Genomic DNA, 24,643 nt, shown 5'->3' on the forward strand with positions numbered 1-24,643 from the left:
CTTTAAACTAAATTTGTTGTAATCTGGTGTTTCAACTGGCTGTTACTCTGAGGGAGGTGGTAGTGAAGGTCGAGAGTGTCGGAATCACTCTAGCTGCTGGGTGCAGATGAGATGGGAGGAGAGCAAGAAATAGGAAGCACAGTGGCCAGTTGGAAAGCTATTGCAGCAATTCTCCGGCCTGGCCAACATGGTGAAACTCTTTTTCTAATAAAAATACAAAAATTAGCTGGGCACGGTGGTGGCAGGTGCCTATAGTCCCAGCTACTCGGGAGGCTAAGGCATGAGACTCACTTGAGCCTAGGAGGCAGAGGCTGCAGTGAGCTGAGATCTCACCACTGCACTCCAGCCTGGGTGACAGAGCAATAGAGTGAGACCCTGTCAGAAAGGAGGGAAGGAGAGAGGGAGGGAGGAAGGGAGAAAAAGGGAGGAAGGGAGAAAGGAAGGGAGGGAGGGAGGGAGGGAGGGAGGGAGAAAAAGGGAGGAAGGGAGAAAGGAAGGGAGGGAATATTACAGCAAATCAGAAAACAAAGTATGGTGTCGTGGAGGAAGAAGGCAGGGGTGAGCAAATGCTGCTGGTGGTTGAGAACTGAGAATTGACCACTGGGTTTAGCAACATGGTCACTGAGGCCCCTGGAGAGAGCACTTTCAGTGGATGCTCACATTAGCTGCTTCCCATCTGCTCCCACCAGACCGAGGTTTGGACACTCAGGCTGCGTTATTCCCCACATCCTCCTTGTTAGGGAAGTTCTCAATCTGCCTCTCCCCAAGGTCATTCATGCCAGTCATTTCTTCTTGGACAGTAAGACTGCTGCTCTCAGGACAGCTGGACAATGAGGCCTGGGCAGTGCCAGGTGCCAGGTGCCGTCCAAGCACAGCAGTCAGGAAAGTCTTCAGGTACTGGCGGAAGCGGCGACTGGAGAAGGCATACAGGATGGGGGAAAAGCAGCAGTGAAGGAAGGCGATGCTCTCTGTCACCTGGAGTGCATAGTCTAGGTGCTGGCTGACCTTGCAGTCCCCGAATACTTGCAGGTCCAATAGCGTATGCAGAAATAAGGTGACATTGTATGGGAACCATAGCACAAAGAAGACCACCACCAGGGCTACAGCTATTTTTAGAGCCCGGCCCTGGCCTGGGGGACTCAGCGTGACCAAGACACAACCAATACGGGAGTAGAAGAAGATCATGGCAAGGAGTGGAAGGAGAAACCCTAGGAGGTTCTGCTGGAGGCGGAGGAAGAGCTTCCAAATGGTCCCATGCCCGCTGAAATCTGCATGGCAATTCCACACACCCTTGGGATTTTCATGTGTCTGTACAAAGACCATATCAGGGATAGAGATGGCCAGGGACACAGCCCATACTATGGTAACAAGAAGTAGGCTCTTGGCCCGGGTCCTCAGCCTGTGGAAGGGCTGAGAATGGACGATCTCCAGGTACTTGTCCAGGCTCATGCAGCCAATGAAAAAGATGCCACTGTACAAGTTAATAGCATAAAGAGTGCTCACCATCTTGCACAAGAAACTCCCAAAGACCCAATGCCAGGCCACGGAGATGCCCCAGAAGGGCAGTGTCACCACAAACAGGAGATTGGAGATGGCCAGATTCAGCAGATAGATCTCAGCCATCCGCCTGCGAGGCACATATCGGAGCAAAAGCATGAGAAGAAGGAGGTTCCCGCTCAGGCCCAACACAAAAATCAGGCTATAGAAGACTGGCAGGAAGATTTTGCCAAAGGACACCACCGCATCCTTCCTGCAGAGCATGAAGGCCACCTCATCCAGGTAGTCATAGTAATAGAAGCTGCTGTTCTCAGAGCCGGCATCCTCGGTGGTGAGTCGCTGCGGAGAGGCAGTGGCAGCCATGTTGGGAGGAAATGCCCAGTCCCAATGTCCTGTAGTGGTGTGGGGGGAACAATATGGTGAGACCTAGCATTCTCTACGTTTCTCTAAAACCACTTTTGCTGCTGCCCTGGGATGTCCAATAGACTCTTCAAATCTACATCAGCATCTGCAGTCCAACAAGTAAGAGCACAAGCCTGGGGAGCCATCTGCACCACTTAATAGTTATGTCACCCAGATATCCCCTCACCTGTGTCTTTTTTCTTTCTTTTTTTTTTTTTTTGAGACAGAGTTTTACTTTTGTTGTCCAGACTGGCGTGCAATGTCATGATCTCAGCTCACGACAACCTCTACCTCCTGGTTCAAGTAATTCTCCTGCCTCAGCCTCCCAAGTAGCTGGGATTACAGGCATGTACCACCATGCCCAGCTAATTTTGTATTTTTAGTAGAGACGGGGTTTCTCCATGTTGGTCAGGCTGGTCTCGAACTCTTGACCTCTGGTGATCCGCCCACCTAAGCCTTCCAAAGTGCTGGGATTACAGGTGTGAGCCACCATACCTGGCCACCTTTGTCTTATAACTAAATCCCACTTACTCTGGGACATTTACTGTTGGATAAGTGACTAACCTTTAGATGTTCTCATTTAATTATTTCCTTATGATTTTGTTTCTTCATTTTTCTCCTATATAATTTTTTTTTTTAAAAACTTACAGTGTCTTTCAAATCTTCTTTATTCTGTAGGGATATCAATTCACCTATTTAATGTGTCTCCTGACCCTTCCTCATGTGTGGCTTATTATTATTTTTTTAATGACAGCTTATCTTCAGTGGGGCTTGTTTTATCCATAAATGTCCAGTATATCCACCCTGGCTTTGAGTTTTCTTTACTCCTGTCACCTGGGGATTTCCCTTGCTTTTTGAGAGTTTTTAAGTATTTTATTTGTAAATAGCAAGTTTTATATCAATACTTTTAATGACAAATATTTAATATTTTAAATATTTTATCCAGTATTTCTGTTTGCGGCAAAAGGTGTGATCCGTCATGCTGATGGACTCAGCACCTACTAAACTTTTCCACCTCTCAGTTTCCTCATCTTTAAAATGAAAATAATAACAGTGCCTATCTTGTGAGGTTCTTGTGATGCTTAAATGTGATAATACATGCAGAGCACTTTAAGCTGTACAAAAGTGACCGGAGCATAGCAGACATTCAATAAATGTGAGTTTAAATTATTGCTTTGCCCAGAACTGAGTTATTCATTTCCCCCTCCAGCCCCTTTCTTCTTTCCTAGGCCCATCTAACCGAATGATTCCACCAGCTACTCAGTCGCCTAAGGCTGAAACATGGGATACCTTGCAGATTCTTTCCTCATCACCCTCGCCCCCACCCTGTGAGTTTTTCCTTTTCAGTTGGTCCACTTATCTCCAAGTCCCATAAAAATATGTACATGATACTCTTTTCATGAAAGTAAGGCAAATGAAACAAAAAATACATACTTCAAAGGAGTACAAATAGATGACAGGAAGGCAGAGGAATGACAGGTACCAAATTCAAGATGGCAGGTGCCTGGGCAGGAGAAGCCAGTGGCATGGGATGGGGGTGGACCTATGAGATGGGACGAGTCACTGTCCACAGTCAAGTGTCCTCTGAGGCAGTGAGATCCCAGAATTTTATTAAATTATTTAAAATAATTTTTTGAAGAGAGCTTCACATAAACCAGTGATACAAGTATATGATGAATGAAGAAATATTTTCAAACCTGTAGTGTGTTCTGGAGAAGGGGAGGGAGAGAGGAGAGAGACTTCATGTTGAACAAAGAGCATTCACCAATGGGTAAGGGGGCTCGAGGAGGAGAGAGGAAGGAGATAAAAAGGAGTATGTGGCTCAAGCAGGCAATTATGAAGAACCACTGAAGATGGGACTGTAGACTGTTGACAGTCACGGGCCACAGACTGAGAAATGCAAATCAGCTCTACCCCATACTTCTGGATTTTATTTTTTTTATATTTGACTCCTGTGAACTTGAACTTTTTTTTTTTTCCGAGATGGAGTCTCGCTCTGTTGCCAGGCTGGACTGCAGTGGCACAACCCCAGCTCACTGCAACCTCCACCTCCTGGGTTCAAGCAATTCTCCTGCCTCAGCTTCCAGAGTAGCTGGGACTACAGGCGCTCGCCACCATGCACAGCTAATTTTTGTATTTTTTAGTAGAGACGGGGTTTTACCATGTTGGCCAGGATGGTCTTGATTCCTTGACCTTGTGACCTGCCTGCCTTGGCCTCCCAAAGTGCTGGGATTATAGGCGTGAGCCACCACGCCTGGCTGAGCTTGAACTTTTTAATATGTTCAATGCCCCCTTGTATTTCTTCTATGAATTATTTATTCTTTTAATGGGTGGGTTGCTTATTTTATGAGGTCTTATAATAGTGAAGATGTTAGCTTTTTTCATATGTATTACAAATGTTTTCCTTAGCCCTTTCTGATAAAAGTGTCACCTTTTTTTTTTCAGGTAGACTTTGAAAGAAATGTTGACTCAGGTTCCCAGTTGACCCATGGTATCCGTTGTACTATGACCTCATGGCTGGTGGAAGCATTCAGTGCTGCTGGAGCAGAACATCTCTTGCAGGAGCCCTTGAGTCCTCCCATTCTGTGAGCCTCTGCCCCACCCTTGGGCTCCCATCCAATGGCAACTGGACCAGATCCTAGGGAAACCACACATGCCCTGTCCCCATCCCAGGGGCTCAGCCTGAGTGGCTTTTTCTGTTTCTGATCAACCTAAGGAACTTTACCCAGTGCCTTTTTTTACTGGTCTTCCTGTCCCCTTCTCTGCACCAGGGCCCTCCTGGCCTTCAGCTCCTCCTTCCTGGGCAGCAGTAAGGACACCCCTAGCATATGGCTCATGCTGGAAGCCTGTGAGCTGCTGCAGAAGGAGGATGTGAGGGGTGTACTCAGGTCTAATCAGGGCTTATTACTCAGGAGTTGACACTGGTTAAACACCAGCTCTTCTGAGCTGCTGACATGGACCTTGATCTTGACTTGATTTCTCAAAGTGCCTTGACTTTTGTTTTAGCAAACAACGAAGTCTGACAAATGTTTCAATCAAAGCCAGAGGTCAGAGTCAGCAGACCCTGCTAGTCCAGACCGCCTTTGTTCTCCCTCTACGTGGAACACTCTATCCGCTTCCAACTCGAGGCCTTTAGCCTCCTGATCTTTCACTCTGGGAATCTGTTCAGAACGTCATCTCCACCTCTGGAGCAACAATCCTCCTATCATTTTCATCAATAAGGCCAATGACATTTTTATTGCATTTTATCACAAAGTGGCAACAGCAATCAGGTCTTTACCCCTGATCTTTCACTCTGGGAATTTTTCTAGGTCTCCCTCATCTCTGGAACAGCCATCCCCTCCTATCTCTTTCATCAATAATACCAACGACAATGACAACAGCAGTCAGCACCCTCATATGCACGTTACAGCTGGCCAGGCACCTTCGGATGCACTGCAGTAGCCTTGTAAGGCAAATCAGGAAGGAACTGTCAGCCCCATTTACCCCAGGAGCAAAGCGACTTTACCAGGGTCACACAGGAAGTCACTAGCCAAGTTGCATCTGAAATCCAGGTCTTCAGACTCCAGGCACATGGTGCCTTGTCCCTGGTCCCACCTCATCCTTGGCCTCTGTTCTGCCCTACCCAGCAGTTACAAAAAGGGTTCACTGAGAAAGGTATGATTGAAGGCCAGGCACGGTGGCTCATGCTTATGATTCCAGCACTTGGGAGGCCAAGGAGGGTGGATCACCTGAGGTCAGGAGTTCAAGACCAGCCTGTTCAACATGGTGAAACCCCATCTCTACTAAAAATACAAAAATTAGCCAGGCATGGTGGCGCACACCTATAATCCAGCTAGTTGGGAGGCTGAGGCAGGAGAATCACTTGAACCCAGGAGTTGGAGGTTGCAGTGAACTGAGACTGCACCATTGCACTCCAGCCTGGGCAACAAGAGTGAAATTTGGTGTCAAAAAAAAAGAAAGATGTGATTGAGTCTTGGTTGGTTGCCCAGGATCTTCCCCTCATTGGGAGATATGCAGGGCTCACCTCCCTTAGGTCTCTCAGGGAAGTCACAGTTGAGGCAACGAGAGGAAGGATATTGTGATGAGGAGGCAGCCATGTTAGTTGGGTTCCTTCTACGAGTTGAATGCTCACATGTAATTTTCTCACCTTATCTTCACCATAGTCCTGGGAAGCAAAGCGATTATAATCTTCACTTTCCAGATGAAGAAACAGGTGTGGAGAGGTGAAGCCCAATTGTTTACAGCCTCGGATTAGCAAATGGTGGGCCGGGCATTGGATGGCCCTCACAACATGAGGTGGAAATGGTGACCCCTTCCCCTGCACACTCCCTTTCAAAATGGACCAAACTTGAATTTGAAGGCTGAGGCTCCAACAGTGGGAATTCTGGCCTCAGCAACTAGTGGCAGGAAGGTTCAAAGCCAGTGGTAGGCTGAGGGCCAATCATATGGCATCTGGGAGGCATTAAACAAATGGTCATGGAATTAACCAACTCTGCGTTCAGTGATGTTAAGTTGGTAGCTTGAAATTGAGAATATTTACATCATGGCAAATGCTATAAATCAAGGCTTTCCTCTCTCTCCTCTGCCATCCTGCCTCTCCTGTGCCTCCAGCCCAGAACGTTGTTAAACTTTCACCAGCACTCCCCTGATTAGGCCCCCACAGAGCTTGACTGGACCCTGCCTGACTCACTGAACCCTCTTTTGTGTCTCCCAGCATCTCCCCTCTTCCACCTTAAACATCAATTTCACGACCACCTTCCCCACAGCCAAGAACCCTATGGGCAGGGTCACCTGTAGTTCCCCCCGGTGCTGAAAGCACACCCATGCTGAGTGCGAGTGTACTGTTCACAGTGCAGCTAATTCCACTTGCAAGCTGATCAAATAAACAAGACTAAATGTGACCTCCAGAGGCCACACCAGCTTTTGAAATATAAAATCAAGAACACCATTTGAGATCACTTCTAGTGAAAAATACTTTTGCTGGCTTCCTTTGACTGTGGAAAACATACCCTCCTTTAAAATACAATCTAAATCCTCCCCTCCCAGAACCCTGCCTGGGCTGGTGGCCTGGGGAAACCCCTGCCCCAGCCCCTGCAAGCACTCACAGAAGGTCACACCTCAGCCACAGTGTCCATCGCCTGGAAGCAAGACTGCCTTTTGAAGATCACCTGCTTCCCCTGCTAAACTGAGGGTGCCGAGGATCTGCAGCTGTGTTCCCAGGACTCACCAGCACAGGGCTGGCATCGGAGAGGTGTTCAACACCCAGTGGTGGAATTCATTAGCACAGCCTCCTCTCCCCCTCCCTTCTGTCTCCTGACTGTTCCCTTTTCTGATTTCCCACTTCCCTACTGCAGGAGCCTGGACGCAGCTGAGCCAAGACTCTCCTTCTCTGAGTGGATTCTCCAGCCTGGGCCAGCTCTGCCTTAGCAGCCTTGGGAGCCTGTGATCACGGAACGTTACCAGCCCTAAGCCCCCGCTGTTTCCACTTGAACCGTGTTCAAGTGCCGCCTCCAGCTGGTGCAGCCTCCCCGGCCTGTGTCACGGGAAGTGGCCCCATGTCTACCCCCAATCCTCCCTCGGGACTCCTTTTGCTCCTCTGATTGCTTTTGGGAAGATTGGGGTGGAAATGGGGTCCCAAGGCCTGAATTCCATCCTCACTCAGCATGGGATGGTCCCCCTCTGGTCCTCTGCCCTTCACTCTGGGACTCCAATCCCATATTCCTGGCCCAACTGTGGCTGGAAAAGTTGAGGCAGGAGTCGTGAAGTGATTCATACTCTGACCACAGTGTCTGGCTGTGGAACACCCTCTGGCCCTGGAAGAGGTGCGTAACAGAGGATGGGCACACTGGCAGGAGACCTGCCTTTGGGGGATCTGGTACCAGTGTTGAGATCTCTCTACTTGCGTCTTCTTGGGCTTGGGAAAACACCAGCTACTGAACTGTAATTTCATCTATAAAAATAATAACAACACTCAGCATTTTTATAGCACTTACTATGGGTCCTGTTCTCATGCATTAATTAATTTCATTCTTTCAGTAACACTATGAGGCTGGTAGTATTCCTATCTCTTTCTTACATATGAGGTGACTAAGACACAGAGGGGCTAAGGAACTTGCCCAAGGTCACACAGCTATTAAATACCTGAGTTGGCTGTCTGGGCAGGAAGATATAAAAAAATAAAATAAAAATTAAAAATATGTGATCTGGCCTTTGAACCCAAGCTCAGAGACCAGGCTGGCTCATTAGAAGATGGAGCAAGGGCCAGCAAGTGCTGGGATGATGGCTCACACCTATAATCCCAGCACTTTGGGAGGCTGAGGCAGATGGACCATCTGAGGTCAGGAGTTCAAGACCAGCCTGACCAACATGGTGAAATCCCATCTCTACTAAAAATACAAAAATTAACCAGGCGTGGTGATGCATCCCTGTAATCGCAACTACTAGGGAGGCTGAGGCAGGAGAATTGCTTGAACCCAGAAGGCAGAGGTTGCAGTGAGTCAAGATCACACCACTGCACTCCAGCCTGGGTGACAGAGTAAGACTCCATCTCAAAAGAAAAAGAAAGAAAATGGAGCGAAGAATGGCACTAGAGATGGAGAAATAACAGGAGACCAGGATGCTATTGCTTAAGACACCTGAATGGAAAGCTGCTCAGAAGGCCGATGGTGCATGCATGGAAACGGAAGTGAGAGCCACACGTGGAGGATGTGAGGAAAACGGTCTAGACGCTCGGAAACGGCATGCTAGGGAGAGAAACCCGTGGATGATCAGCTCAGAGGTAGAACTGCACCTCCTACTTCACTGGTCAGTTTGGGGTGCCCTTGAGCTTAAACCTCCAGGCTCTGCTGGCCCCAAGACAAAAGCAAGGCTTCCATCCAAAGGCCTTGACTTCCATGAGCCAGTTTTCTCATCTATAATATACACAATACAATGAAGAACTTTGTGAGGATTCAACCTGATGTCATCATTATAACAGCACCATGGAGTCCTGACCTTTCTGCTGGGCCTGGGGTAAGGGCTTTAAATGTATTAACTTATTTACTCCTCACATTTACCTGATAGAAGTAAAGACTATCATTAGCCTTGTTTTAGAGCTGAGGATTCTAAGACACAGGGAAGTTAGAGAACTGGCCCAAGATCACAAAGCAATTGACTAATGGAGCCAGGCTTTGAAACCGGGTGTCCATGCTCTTAAATGCTAGGTTACAATACAACTCAAAGAAAATAGTAAGCACAGCCAGGGGCAATGGCAGGCATCTCTAGTTCCAGCTACTTGGGAGGCTGAAATTGAAGGATTCCTTGAACCCAGGAGTTTGAGACCAGCATGGACAACATAGTGAGACCATATCTCAAAAATAATAATAATAACAACAAGGTTGTGGATCTCCTCCCCTGAGCTTTTTATGTAATAATGCACTGACTGCTCACAATAACCTTTTAAGATGGGCCCCATTCTACTGATGAGGAACTGAGACTCAGAGAGGGAAAGTAATGTACCCAAGCACACACAGCAAGTATATGGCAGGACTGGAAACCAAGTTCCTGCAGCTGGCTCCAGAGCTGGAGCCCCAAATCACACATTGGGAGTTCAGCCTGTGAGCGCCCTTTCCTCGGGCTTGCAGAATGAACAGGGGCCTTCTGGATGGTCTACATGGGAAGTATATTTGGATTGTGATTTATAAAACGCCATGAAGACAATAGGAACCAGTCCTGACACTTACACAGGGATTTGTGTCTCCCGAGACCCTTTTTTAGCCCCAGTCACTGCTGTGTCTTCCTGGCTCCCTTGTGAAGGGCTGGACAGGTATGCATCCCCTCTCTGGTTTCCCAGGAAATCCAGGGCTGCACTGCAAGCCAGGCATAGCTGGCCAGAGGAATCAGCTGGCCCTGGATTCCAGATCACTGCACACTCTCTCTCCTTACTTTTTTAACAGATTATTTTTCCTGATTATCATCATAATATATAGTCAATGTAAAATGTGAAAATACAGCAGAAAAATAGAAAGGAGGCCAAAAAACAAAAACAAAACTCCCCTGTGATGCTACCATTGCAAAAATAACCCTCAGGAACATCTTAGTGTATCCTGTTTGTCTGTTTTCATGCCCAGAGCCACATCTGCTACACTAACACTCATGGATTTGTGTAATCAAAAAGTCTGGCTGGAAGGGAGTGGCCTCGTCCAGTCCTCAGCAGGGCGGGCGTCTCCTTGCAGCCTCCAGCTAGACATAGCCATGTCCTGCTCATGAGATATGCGAGGCCCTCCTGCTCCCCACGCTCCCTGGGACCCCACATTACTCAATGTTTCCTGGCCCTTGTCAGGAGATAGGGATGTTTGTGACATGTATAAAATCACAAGAGTAACCCTCCTCCCAAAGCTCATTTCAGCTAACAAAAATGTAAGCACTTTTACAGCCTGACCCTTCAAGGAGCTGCTGTAGAAGGTGAGACTTTCGTGTTTTTCCCGGAATGTTTTTTGATGTTTTGTTTTTTGCCTCTCTCCATGTGGCCTGAAATGTTCCCATGAGAACTTCTTGCATGTGTATTTCAACATGATGCTGGGCTCAAAATGAAACACCCCACCACCCCCAGGAAGGGCGGCACACTTAGCATGGTAGAATAGACAGAATACAGCTGAACTCACTTCTCAATGGCTGTGCAACCCCAGGCTCATCATTTAACCTGTCTGAGCCTTAGTTTTCTTACCTATAGCATGCCTCCTTTGCAGGGTTACTATGGCAAACTGAGGGCCTGGCATATGCTATTAGTTCTCTTTCAGCCCCTAAAAGGAATACACTCACTGATTAAATGACACTTGGCTCAGGCTGGGATGCATGGGAGGGGATCCAAGGACAATTTGAATCTGGAACAGTTTTGGGCAGAAGGAAGGGGGTCAAGAATTTGGAAAAGGAGGAGGATGGGGAGAGGGTGGGCATGTACAAAAGAAGAGACCACAGAGCTGCGAAACTTTGGCCCTGGGCGAGAGGCCCTTAAAGACTATCTCATCTGCCCCATTCTCTTACAGCTGGGAACACTGAGGTCCAGAGAAGGAAAGGAATGCTTGAGCTCCCCTAGCCAACCAGGTTGGAGAACCAACTCTCAGGGATTTTAGGAATCTGCAAAGCAGATTCTCAGAGCCAGAGTCAAGTAGGGGAAGAAGTCAGAAGACCCCTCACTCTCCAGGTGCTGGAGGCAATTGCTGGAGAGAAAGCTCTACACTGACTTAGCACCTCCCTGTTCCCAGCACCTGTGCCCACTCCCCAAGCCACTGGGTTCAGTCTGTCCCTGTGGTCCCTAGGCATTCCCACCCCCACCCCAACCCCACCTCCTGAGTGTGGCTATAACCTACCAGAGCCAGAATGACTTGCTTGGGAATGTCCACACAAGCCTGGGAGCAGAGCAGCAGCGCCCGGGTGCCTCTTCCTCAGGAAGTGCAGAGGGAGTATGATTCTTCTCTGAAGGCTCGTCCCCTCTCTGGACAGCAGCTTGTGTATATATCCTGCTTTCAGACTGGAAAAAAAATTCCCTTTGCCCTTGCCCCAACCCTCATCCTGCACAGCCATGAGCTGTTTCTCTCATTGACAAGAGTCAAGCTCAGATGACCTCCCACCTCACGAGGAGCATCCCCCAAGGATAGTGTTTGGAAAGCATGTGTCCCCTCTCTGGAATGATTCCCTGGTAACTGGATCAAGGCCACTAACAGTCCATTCCAGATGTGCAGGCCTTTGCTTACTCTGTGTCTCTGAAGGACCTTCCCAACATCACCTTCAGAGATCCTGCCTCCAGCTTCTTCATCCTGGATACCTTCCCAGCAAGATCTCACCGCCGCCCCCCTCAATCTGCCCCAAACCTAAACTCTTCCCAATCTCTTTCTCTGGCCATAATTTCCACTGAGCAGGGTTGTGTCTGCTACACCCACTGTCACCAATAGTTTCATCTCCCAGACTTTCCAAATCAAATTCCTTCTTTCCTTCCCTTCTCCCCCACTCCCCTTCATGGCATCTCTGTATGGTTACCTGCCTGTTTAACTGTCTGTTCCCCTGCTGGGTCAGGAGGTCTCAGGGGAAGGACCATATCTGACCCACTAGCCAGAGCCCAGGGACAGGCAACAGCAGAGAATGAATGAATGAATGAATGAATGTTGGATATATGATGCACTGCCTGCCACATGCTTAGCAGTATGAGGGTCTGCCTTCCCAGCACAGCACCTGTGGTCCAGGATCAGTATCTCAGCTGCCCTCACCTCCAGTCCCACTGCCCCCCTTGACACACCACAAGTGCTTGGTGAATGCCTGTTGCCTCCACTTGAACTGAGCAGTAATAGAGCAGTAATGTCAGGTGGTTAAAGGTGCTGGCATTGGAGTCACTCTTAGCTGGGCTTGGATCTGGCTCTGCATTTACTGGCTGTGTGACCTAGAGTTGGTGGCTTCACCTCTCTGGCCCTTGGTTTTTGCATCTTTACTGGGGTTGGGGACAGTCTCTCAGACAGACATCAGAGAACAGAATGTTCCAAGAAGATGGCCATGGACTTAGACATTTGCCCTTCTCTGGGGTCCACAGGCTACCAAGAATGGACTTTAAGACTGTGATGTGTTTTCACTCAGGCAGAGGGAAGCAGGGGTCCTTTCAAGTAGGGCCTCCAAGTCGCTACTTTCTAATAGGGAGAATAAGAGCCAAGAAGCTGCCCAACAACAGCCACAGAGTCCTGGGTCCCTCCCACAGAATCGCTAAGTTCTAGGACCTGGGCTTCTTCTTTATTCCCCCCCACCTCACCCCTTTTGTGTATCCTTAGTTTAAAATAATTTTTAGACTCGCAAAATAAAGCATAAGATTCCAAGACACCTGTCTGCCAGCTTCCCTAATATTAACACCAGTTAAATTAAGCTTAGCCTAAGGCTGAACTTACATATTTTAATATATAAAACATATGTTTTATACATTTAATATATAAAACTTACATATTTTAAGTTTGGCCTAAAGGCTTCTCCGCACATAATGAACTGTAACCAGACTGAATGTGTAAACAGGCTATAACCTATTCTTGCGCCAACTACAGAGTTTCAGCCAATTGCATTTGACCAACCATTCAAACTGTGTTCAAATCAGGCAAATGCCAAGCTGTAACCAATCCAGCTGTTTGTCCTTCACTTCCATTTTCTGTCCATCACTTTCCTTTTCTGCCCATAAGTCTTCTTCCACCACTTAGCATCACCCAAGTTTCTCTAAACCTAATCTAGTTTGGGAGGTTGCCAGATTCTCAAACTGTTCTTTGTTCAATTAAACTCTGTTTAATTTGCCTAAGGTTTTATTATTATTATTATTATTGAGACAGAGCCTCACTCTGTTTCCCAGGCTGGAGTGTAGATGTGTGATCTCGGCTCACTACAACCTCTGCCTCCCAGGTTCAAGGGATTCTTCTGCCTCTGCCGCCCAAGTAGCTGGGATTACAGGTGCCTGCCACCATACCCAGCTAAACTTTGTATTTTCAGTAGAGGCGAGGTTTCACCATGTTGGCCAGAATGGTCTTGAACTCCTGAGCTCAAACGATCTGCCTGCCTCAGCCTCCAAAGGTACTGGCGTGAGCCACCGTGGCTGGCCTCTAAGGAGTTCACTTTTAACACATCTACATAATCACAGTACTGAATCTAAACAAGAAAATTAACATTGACACAACACTGTTGAGTAATCTACATACTTTATTGAAATTTCAACAGGTGTCCCACTAATGTCCTTCTCTGGCCCAGGATCTAAACCAGAATACACTTGATTCTTGTGTCTCCTTTGTCTCTTCATTCTGAGGCAGATCCTCAGTCTTGCTTTGTCTTTCATTACCTTGACAGTTTTGAAGAGTGCTGGTCAGTTCATTTGTAGAATGCTCCTAAATTTCAGTTTGGTTTTTCTTCAGGATTAGATTGAGGTTATGTATTTTGGGCAGGAACACCACAGAAGTGACCTTATGTCCTCAGTACACATATCAGAGGGGCATAGTTTCGAGATGTCTCTTTTCTGGTAATGTTAACTTTGATCACTTGAAAAACGTGGTATCTGATAAGTTTTTCCATTGTGAAATCACTATTTATGCTCCTGCTACATTGAGACTATGCAAATATCCTATTTCTCATCACGCTTTTGTCCACTAATTTTTGCATCCATTTATGCTTTCCAACAATAATTATTACTGTGTGGTGATGTTATGTTTCCATCATTCTTTCTACATGTACTGATTCTAATTTTATTATGAGAGAGCTGGACACAGCGTCTCGCAGCACTATGAGAAGCTGAGGCAGGTAGATGGCTTGAGCCTAGGAGTTTGAGACTAGCCTGGGCAACATGGCAAAACCCCATCTTTGCAAAAAATACAAAAATTACCCAGGCATAGTGGCATGCACCTGTACTCTCAGCTACTTGGGAAGCTGAGGTAGGAGGATTGTTTGAGCCCGGGAGGTGGAGGCTACAGTGAGACAAGATCTTGCCATGCACTCCAATGTGGGCAACAGAGGGAGACCCCAACTCAAAAAAAAAATTTTTTTTAAGAGTTGGCCTTTCTCCATAATTATTCATATTACTATGACCTCATGGGTATTTACTTTATTCTATTGCTCCCATTATTTGTCTTGCTGTTCAAATTGTCTCATCCTCTTTGAAAATATTTCAACCCATCTGTTTCCTGTTAAGCTGCTTTTCCTAACAAGATGTGGCCCATATAAGTCACTCTCTCAGTGTCACTCCCCAGCCATAGCACATCAGCCACTCCCTGGTGTGCAGGGCAGGTGGTTGGGAGACCTCTGAGCCTTTGTGTGAGTGGCCACGTTTCCCTTGTCCCAGGAACTCACTGAAGCATCTTCCCAACAAGGGTTGGGCTTTTTCCTGGAATGGGCAGGTTGCAGTCAGAGAAGTCAGTCCTAGCTCCACAGACAAAGAGTTCTGGGAAGGGCTGAGCCTGCCAGGTAGCCCCAGATCCCCCACCCCTGCTCTGCATCAGGCACCCTCCCTCCAGCACCACCAATCTCATGCTCTGATTGCTCCTTCTTGAGCTTCCCTTCTGAGCCAGACTGCAGGGAGAGTTACAGAGACGCCCAGGCAGCAGATAGCTTGGCAGCATTTGCCCAGATTTGCAGAGGAAATGCTCTGCACCCAGGGGATGGTTACCAGCTGTTCTCCACTTGCCCCATGGGCAACCGAAATGAAGAGGGCAGTGCATTGCAGGGGGGAGGGGGAATCTAGTCAAAGAGAAAGGAGACTTCCGGATGTTGAAGTGGGCTGAAGGGAGAGGCTGTGAACTCACATTCTTTGCTCTTTTTAAGGCATACAAGGATCCTGGGACGGGAATGCACCCAGTCACGGAGGCCGGACAGGCAGAAGCACAGGGCCTCTCCATAGGGTGCAATGCCACTTCTGAATTCAGAGTAGACATTAAAATCATGACTAGTTTGACGTACTTCCTAATGTACTTATATCTTTCACATGTTGGAAAAATCTACAATTACTATAAAAAGTGGCATCACATTTTCAAAACACCGGCTTCTCTCTTTAGCCAAGTACTGAGTGCATATCTGTGAACCTTTGACCTATAGCTGATACATCCTGTCCTCCACCACCCTGGAAGTCTTCAGGCTCACCTCCCACTGGAAGTCTTCCCAAGCCTCCCCAAGCCTCTCCAGACATCCCTGATCCTCTGTTCTGAGCCTCCTTCCCGAGTCTGTAGGGGAATTATTGTTCAGGGGCAAATCTGTCTCCCTACCGGACTGCAAATTCTTCATAGGAGCCTTATTCCTTTGCACAGAGTACCTGGTGCTGCCCCACACTGAGCAGGAATTCCACAGACAAGGGCTCCTGATTGCCAGCATGACCCAGCCAGCTCTTGACAGCCTGGTTTTTGATGGCAGAGCCCTGGGCTGGCCCTGCGTCATCCTCTGTCTCACTGTTTCTTTCTCCCTATTTCTCTGTCTTCCTTGGGCAAAGTTTGCCCCGTTCTAGCTTAACTCATGAGGGAGTCAGTCCAGTCCTTCTCTAGGGCCTTAAAACTCTAGGCCACAAACTTGCCTCCAATTTAGAAGCCTGGATAGAGCCCACATTTACTCACTTTGATTTGCTGTTAACGCCAGAATCTCAGACTTCTTCCTATCATGCCCCATTGACAACAGGAAGGAAATGGTACTCCTCTCACCTCTTCCACTTCCTCTTTCTGTGCTGCCCCCTCCTGGTCCCCTCCGGCCACTCAGAATGTGTTGTCTCCTCTTTTGTACGTCTGCCCAAGTCACCCTTCAACGAAGCAGCAGGTATGTGTAACCCATTGCCCAATTACTACTCCCTTGCCTTGCTACAAATTTTGTTTGAAATCAATATATTTATTCATTTATCAAAATACCTTCATGTATATATTTATTACACGTTAAAATTATGGAGTGGTTCCCCAGATATCTTCTCTGTGGGCTATCACATCCATTTAGTGATGGCCGAGGTTATCACATCCATTTTGCTGATGGAGTTGCCAAGACTCAGAGAGGGAAATTCACTTGCCCAGAAACACAGTTGATAGTAGCCACATGGACTTTCTGATTCCTACTCCAGTGCTCTTTTGCTCATTGTCTTTGTGAATATTCCGTGTAATTCTTCCTTCCTTCTCCCCAGCCCCTCCACCTTAGATCTGGTTAGCGATTCCAGGACAGAAATTATTTCTTGCTCATCTGAACATCCCCCACTGCGTAGCCCAGCCAGCACCTGACACACAGTAGACACTCAGTAAACGTTTGTTGGGTAAATGCAAGCTTTGATGTAGAAAGCCTTCCTAGAATTACTTGCTCTTACCTAACAGCGATCTCAATGTTTCTTGTACAAAGACTCCACCACCTTAGGCTTCTCTGGGACTCAGTTTCCCTACCTATGAAGTGACTATAGAGCGAGTTTATCCAACCCACAGGCCACATGCTGCCCAGGACAGCTTTGAATGTGGCCCAACACAAATTCTTAAACTTTCTTAAAACATGATAAGGTTTTTTTTTTTCTGTGTGATTTTTTTTTTTTTAGCTCAACAGCTATCATTAGTGTTAGTGTATTTGATGTGACACAAGACAATTCTTCCAGTGTGGCCCAGGAAAGCCAAAAGATCGGACACCCCTGTATAGAGGGTTAGACTCAATGATGTCCATGCTCCCATCAGCAGTGACATGCTGTTGTTTCCTGTGGGACTTCCTCAATGAGGACTGCATGCGCACATCTAGAAACTGAAATACCAAGCCAGCCCAAGCAGCAATATAAAAATAGCAGCTGCTGGGCACACCCTCGGGTTCCAGGCAAAGAAGATTGCATCCTGTAAGGCTTGGAAGTTGGTGTTTCCAGCTGACCCTGGGAGTGGGTGAGTGACATGGACAGGCTGAGCTGCCAGCTTTCTGGAGGCAGTTTTATTTCTTGGGAGCTATTTTCTTTTCAATATTGTCAGGGTCTCTGGAAACTGACAAAGCTGACAGCTAATCAACAGTTGAGAACTGGGGACCTTGCTCCACCACCCCTTCACTTTTTCACCCCATCTATCCATCCAGGAAGCCTTTCCCGAGTGCCTGTCATTGGTTTCATTTCAGAGAGGGCACTAGGGGCAGAACAGTAAAGCCAGCTGATGCTTAAATGGCACTTGGGCTGAACAGGACACTGTTTCAAGTGCATTACATATATTAATTTCTCTAATCCTCCCACCAACCCTGTGTTATAATGAGGAAAATCAGGCACAGAGAGATTAGCTAACTTTTCCAAATTGCAGAACTGGGATTTGGACCAGACTACCCCTGCCCCCACCCTCAGCCTCCACCCAGTTAGTTTACTACATTTTCCCTTCTGAATCAGATGTTTTCTTCTCTCACCAGATAAATTTTGTAGTTTTATGATGTTTTTTTCTTTTCTTTTTTCAGACAGAGTCTCGCTCTGTCACCCAGGCTGGAGTGCAGTGGTATGATCTCAGCTCACTGCAGCCTCTGCCTCCCAGGTTCATGCGATTCTCATGCCTCGGCCTCCTGAGTAGCTGAGATGACAGGCATGTGCCACTGTGCTTGGCGAATTTTTAAAATTTTCAGTAGAGACAGAGTTTCACCGCGATGGCCAGGCTGGTCTCGAACTCCTGACCTCAGGTGATCTCCCTGCCTCACTTTCCCAAAGTGCTAGGATTATAGGCATGAACCACCGGGCCCCCTTATGATGTTCTTTATTATCTTAGTATTCAAACACATACCCCTGGAAATTCCGGAAGAGTATAATGCACTCCCGTCAGCCATAATCCAACTTCAGCAATGACCCGCTAGTGACCGATCTTTTTCCTCTATACTCCCACCCACTCACCCCTTTTAATATTATTATTTTGAAGCCAACTCTAAATATCATATCATTTAATCCGCAAATGTTTGAGTATGTTCCTTTAAAATGTAAGGACTTCAACCATTGTCTCACCTAAAGAAGCTAATGTTAATTAGCCAGTCACTCTTCATGTAAAAGTCATAATTTTCTCCTTTACAGTTTGTCTGAATCATGATCCAAACAAGAACCACACACTGTGAGTGGTTGACACTTTTCCCCATCTCTTTCAATCTATAGGTTTCATCTCCATCTCCATCTTTTGCTTTTCTTTGTAACTCATTTATTGAAGAGGCTGGTTTTTCATACTGTGTGGAAAGTTTCCTAGAGTCTGGATTTTGCCGACTGCATTTTTATGTTATTGTTTAACATGCCACTCCATTCTCTGTATTTCCCACAAATGGAAAGGTGGAGGTTTGATCTGATTCAGGTTGAAAATGTTTGTGAGACTACCTCACAGTTGGTGCTGCTCCTCTCAGGAAGCACTTTCCCGCTGGTTGCTGCTGCTTGCGAAGTGAGCAGCCACTGACGTCAATCCCAGATCCATTCATTCTTTAGTGGTTGTACATTGGTGACCTGGCTTAGCTTCAACACCCTATAGCCTCCTCCTACAGACACTTGCCCACCTCTGTCCCTGCTTCAGTCCCTTTCTGCTCAGTGGCTCCTTAGCTACCAGCATTCCTTGGTAGTTGTCTGCCAGATTCCCATCCAGGCCACAGTACCACATATGACTGGGCATAACAAGCAGGAGGCAAAGTCCAAACTCCACCTGAAACTTCCCAGTTAGGGGGCTGTCCTTCCAGGAGAGGAGGCTGGGAGGTCATCACAACACAAACCCTGACTCCTCTAACTAAAATAAGAAAATTCCCTACAGGTGAATTCAAGTGCAGCTCAGTGTCAGCTAAGATCACACCATCCTTTGAAAGGGAACGAAATGGCAGCTGGGCATGGTGGCTCACGCCTGTAATCCCAGCACTTTGGGAGGCCAAGGTGGACAGATCACGAGATCAGGAGTTCAAGACCAGCCTGGCCAGCCAGCATGATGAAACCCTATCTCTACTAAAAATACAAAAAATTAGCCAAGCATGGTGGTGGGCACCAGCTACTTGGGAGGCTGAGGCAGGAGAATTGCTTGAACCTGGCAGGCAGATGTTGTAGTGAGCTGAGATCATGCCATTGCTCTCTAGCCTGGGCAACAGAGTGAGACTCCGTCTCAAGGAAAAGAAGAAAAAGAAAGGGAATGAAATGGGATTGCCCCTGCTAAAATTCCCAGGTGATTATGTTGTCTCTGTCACTTGGAGCTCTGAGTCTACTTCCTCTAACTCTCCATCCCACTCACCACTCACCTCTCACACCTGTCCTCTTCTCCCTGCACATCCAGGTAAGGGACTCTGCCCCCTCACTGTGCTTTGCCTCCTAAAATCTCTCGCATGGCTCATTTGTGAGCATGGCAGATTTTTCTTAAGTTTGGGGCAATGGTTGGGTTTCAAGCTGCCATGTGGCCTCTCTTCTCTGGCCCCTCACTATCCTCTAGGTTCACAGAATCACTACCCCTCATTATAGTCCAGCTCAGCTCAATATGTCGCTGTGATGACAGAGACTACCTGGTTCTTGTCTCACTCCAACAGCACGGAAGCCCTGACAAGGCTTTGAAATTGCTGCCCTTCCCCACTCCCAGCTGGCCTCTAGGAATTCTCTCTAGAAACAATGTAGAGGCAGACATTCCTCTCCCCTTGGAACTACATTTTCATACCAGTGGATCCCTTGGGCAGTCTGGCAAAGCCTTTGGACTCCTTCTCAGAATAATGTTTTTCAAAACACAAAATAAAATACATTAAAAACCAATGGTAGCTCAAAGCTGGAAATAATCCAGATGTCTTCCAGCGAGTAATGGTTCAGCAGACTAGGTCTACCGCGGAAGACCACTCAGCAATAAAAAGAAACAAGCTGTTGATCTGCACACACGTGGATGCATCTCAAGGGGATTATGCTGAATGAAAACAAGCCAATACTGTAACCTCCCAAGGGGTTTGGCTTGCCCACTGCCTAGGCAGAGCCAATTCATCAAGACAGGGGAATTGCAATTGAGAAAGGGTAATTCACACAGAGCCGGCTGTGTGGGAGACCAGAGTTTTATTACTACTCAAATCAGTCTCCCTGAGCATTTAGGGAGCAGAGTTTTTAAGGAAAACTTGGTGGGTGTGGGGAAGCCAGTGAGTCAGAAGTGCTAATTGATCAGGGATGAAATCACAGGAGTTGAAGCTGTCTTCTTGCACTGAGTCAGTGCCTGAGTCAAATCTCCTTGCACAGGATTAGAAGAGCCAGTTTATTTATCTGGGTGGTGTCCGGTGAGGGTCTGCTTCCTGGTTCATAGATGGTGCCTTCTCACTGTGAACTCACATGATGGAAGGGACAAGAGAGCTTTCTGGGGTCTCTTTCATAAGGGCATTAATCTCATTCATAGGGGCTCCAACCTCATGACTTAGTCACCTCCAAAAGGCCCCACCTCCAAAAATCATCACATTGGAAATTAGGTTTCAACATATAAATTTGGAGGTAGTGAGAACAATTATTCTGTCTGTAATAGTGATGAGTATAAATTATGTTTCAAGATACCTGTGACAAGGTCCCAATAATATTACAAGCTGATATTACAGATCCATAATCCAAAACTCCAAAATGCTCCAAAATCCAAAACTTTTTGAGTGCTAACATGATGCCACAAGTGAAAAACTTCACACCTCACCTTATGTGATGGGTTGCAACCAAAATACGGTGAAAACTTTGTTTTATGCACAAAATTCTTTTAACTATTGTTTAAAATTACCTTTGGGTCATGTGTGTAAAGTGCATATGAAACATAAATGAGTTTCATGTTTTTGTGTCCCAGCCACAAAATATCTCATTATGCATATGCAGATATTCCAAAATCAGAAAAAATCCAAAATCCAAAACACTTCAGGTTCAAAACACTTTGAAGAGATAGTCAACATGTTCTGTGTTTCATTGCCTTCATTCATAATCGAAAGAAAAGTTAATTTTATGAGAGGTTAATGAAAATAAAAGTGGAAAATTTTTCCCATCCAACTTCAAAAATTTCCTGAATTAGATCATGGACTTCAAATTAAGAACCCTTGCCTTGCTTAAAACAGCAACTGTCTCTCCTCCGTTACATGGCTACGATGGTCATAAAGCAAAAAGTAGCAGCAGAAGCATCTGTGGAAGGGGCTGTGGTCACATTGCCTTGTTAAGCGTGAGACCAGAGGTTCCCTAGGGGTTAAGGCAGAATTTCATATTTTAAAATGTCAATCAGAGGCTGAAGTGGGTGGATCATCTGAGGTGAGGAATTCAAGACCAGCTTGGCCAACATGCTGAAACCCCGTCTCTCACAAAAATATAAAAAAATTAGCCAGGTATGGTGCCATGCGCCTGTAGTTCCACCTACCCAGGGGGCTGAGGAATTGCTTGAGCCCAGGAGGCAGAGGTTGCAGTGGGCAGAGATCACGCCACTGCACCAGCCTGGGCAACAGAATGAGACTCTGTCTCAATCAATCAGTCAATCAATCAATGTTAATTGGTGTTTCCCCACCATTCACTTTTCTTCTACTCAAACAGCAAGACTCAGGGAGGGTCTTTGAATTTTTTCTTGGTTTTTGATTACAGGAGTTTGAGGCAATTAAGGTTCTGTTTCTATTCTATACCAAACTACACAAGTACTCCCCAGGCTAAGAAGGTGAGAGGCAGGAAGGAAGCAGGTCAGTCTAAACATTAGAGGGACCCTGTGCCCTGCCTTATGGCCACAGTCCTGGTGTTTGTGGGACCCAGAGGGGTACAGGGACATGGCACATGGGGAGTCCATGGTGAACAGGTCCACAGGTAGCCCCATCCCAATCCCTAGCCTGAAGCAACCAAAGGAAAGTGCTTAATGAGCTGCCGGGCCTGAAGGTGGTGGCGGACCACAGTGAGCGTGGACATACAGGCTGGTGTCCAGCAGGGAGGCAGCATGTGGATGTCTCAGTGGAGGCCTGTGTGGACAGATGTCACCAAGAGCCAGGTGGTGCCATGCTCCCCTGCACCTGGGCACTAACCAGTTTCCTGGAACTGATGCAATTCAATTCGGAGTGACGGCAATTTAGTGTCCACATCCTGTAGAATGTGGTCTCAAAATAGAAAATAGCTTGTTCTAGAAAAATACAGTCATATTTTCTCATCTACTTGAGTCTGTGGCCAGAGGTGCTCACTGGAGGCACCTTCAGAATCCCCTGGCAGAGCTCCTGTAACAGTCACCATTGGTGGCCCTCGTCTACCAGAGCTTCCACCTACTGGGCACATGCTGGCTGACTCCTGCTGTCTGTACGCACACTGCTCTGTCTGTGGCCTTGCTCTAATAACAAAGCCTGCTGTGCTCTGCCTGCCAGTGCAGCATGCCAGAAATTCCAGGACATAACGTTTTCTGCCCCCCACCAAGAACCCCCAACCAATGACTGAGGTCAGTTGGTGCCTAAATGCGCCACCTCGCTTGCCCTTGGGTGGAATAACTCCAAGGTGTGTGCACCCCGCTGTCTCCCTGAGTTTCTCCCAGGGGATTAAGTCCAGCCACCCGCAGGGGAAGCTGGTTTGCTAACACACTGTTTACTGGCTGCCTTCCTTCCTCTGCCTCACCTCCCCACTCTCCTGCCCAAGTCCCCAACTCCCAGATAAACCATCAGTGGAACCATATGACGTTGCCAATAGTTGAGCTTTTTGACCTATAAAATTGGCAATTTCATATAGCTCAACCTAAAATTTACACTCAAATCTTTGTCTCAGAGTCTGCTCCAGGACTACTTCCCTTTCAACGCTTATGTACTGCTCTATCCAAAGCCTGTCCCCTCAAGTCACCCCCCCAGCCACCCCTAGAAAGAGTCAATGGAAAGAAACTGCTGAACAAAATTCCAGGAGCTGAACCTGTGGGTTGACAGAGGGGCGTAGGCCTCCTCTTGTCTCACAGCGCAGCGGCCCGGAGAGGTGGGGGTGGGACAGCACGGAGACGGCTCCAGGAATGAATGCGTGACCCATCCACATCATATATCATAGTGGGAAACGTGGCAACAAAATGAGGAAGTCGTGAGAGATAAGGAAACGCTGTAACTGGAAAAGTGATGGAATGTTTGGAAGCAGAAGCTCTGGGTGTGGGCTTGGAAGCTGGAAAAGGGAATGTGGGTGGCTAAGAAAAAGCCCAGAGGCCCGATCCTAGTCCCCTCTCCTAAAGAATTCAATTCCCTGTAAATGGAGAGTTCTGGGCATATAAATAGGTTCAGGAACACTTTGGCTAAATCAACATCTCAGGCATAAATACAGCACTTTACCATCTCAGTTAGGCACCCAACAAAAATTATTCTGTTTCTGTGGCTCACAAGAGTATGGAGACCATCCTGCTAGACAGCAGGGAAGGGGGAGAATTTGGATGAGAATCCAGTCCTGTTACCATCTAAGCAGATATTTTTGCCTGTATCCCACAATAGGAAATGCATTTTACTTGGCAGTCTATCGTACGCGTACACACGCATACATAAACCTGAAAAAATAGGCTAAACAAAATAATATTACCCTAACTACTACCAATTGTACTCAGATATTTTCTTTCTGTTTCATAATTTTTAAAAGCTGAACATGAGCCAAGCGTGGTGGCTCATGCCTGTAATCTCAGCATTTTGGGAGGCTGAAGTGGGTGGATCACTTGAGGTCAGGAGTTCAAGACCAGCCTGGCCAACATGGTGAACCCCATCTCTACTAAAAAATTAGCTGAGCATGGTGGCGGGCATCTGTAATCCCTGCTACTCGGGAAGCTGAGGCAGGAGAATCACTTGAGCCCAGGAGGTAAAGGTTGCAGTGAGCCGTGATTGTGCCACTGCACTCCAGCCTGGGTGACAGAGAAAGACTCTGTCTCAAAAAATAATAATAATAAATAAAATCGGGTTGGGGTCTGAAGTATAGACCACATGACAGGGGACTCTTTTCAAGTGTTCCTGGGCCAGCCCAAGCACCTGGTCATCCCCCTCCTTTCGCCCAGCCCCTATATTAGTCTTGCTCCAAGCTTGTCCTGTCTGCCTGTGGAAGAAGGGGATGGAAAGCTCTGCCTGTCCCTCTCCTCCTCGGGGGAAGTGGAAGAGACTCCTCAGTACCCAAGTGAAAGCCCTGGTGCCTTATGGCTGGATCCAGATTTGTGACAGCTGACAATGGGATCTTTCATAGGTGGGTGGGACATTTGGTTGATAAGGAAGAGAAGTCTGTAGAAGTGAGATCAATCTCCTGGAAAAAGTAAGTAGGAGAAAAGGTCTCAAAAGTCTCTTAGCGGGCCGGGCGCTGTAGCTCATATCTATAATTCCAGCACTTTGGGAGGCCGAGGTGGGCGGATCATCTGAG

At 47.1% G+C, this 24,643-nt stretch overlaps 1 protein-coding gene across 3 annotated transcripts; it reads right to left on the minus strand.

The window, feature by feature from the left end:
- Window positions 1–696: 696 nt before the first annotated feature.
- On the minus strand, window positions 697–16,893 carry ACKR2 (atypical chemokine receptor 2). 3 transcript variants are annotated; one of them, XM_032298125.1, is made up of 2 exons: window positions 15,984–16,893; window positions 697–1,889 (listed from the first exon to the last, which is right to left on the minus strand). In XM_032298125.1, the coding sequence occupies exons 1-2, from the start codon at window positions 16,033–16,035 to the stop codon at window positions 706–708; spliced, it is 1,236 nt and encodes a 411-aa protein (XP_032154016.1). In that variant the 5' UTR covers window positions 16,036–16,893; the 3' UTR covers window positions 697–705. The 3 variants fall into 3 exon arrangements, with proteins under 3 accessions (XP_032154016.1, XP_032154015.1, XP_032154017.1); XM_032298124.1 differs by lacking the exon at window positions 15,984–16,893 and adding an exon at window positions 11,250–13,254; XM_032298126.1 differs by lacking the exon at window positions 15,984–16,893 and adding an exon at window positions 7,008–8,211.
- Between the last annotated feature and the right edge of the window lie 7,750 nt (window positions 16,894–24,643).

The sequence above is a fragment of the Sapajus apella genome, unplaced genomic scaffold (genome assembly GCF_009761245.1).
Source record: "Sapajus apella isolate SASKATOON/1434 unplaced genomic scaffold, GSC_monkey_1.0 scaffold38, whole genome shotgun sequence".
NCBI lineage: Eukaryota > Metazoa > Chordata > Mammalia > Primates > Cebidae > Sapajus > Sapajus apella.

Coding starts and splice junctions, on each gene's coding strand:
- ACKR2 (XM_032298124.1), bottom strand. CDS start 11,463: ATGGCTGTGCAGGATGAGGGTTGGGGCAAGGGCAAAGGGAATTTTTTT. Junction 1,890..11,249: donor AGCAAGTCATTCTGGCTCTG/GTAGGTTATAGC, acceptor ACACCACTACAG/GACATTGGGACTGGGCATTT.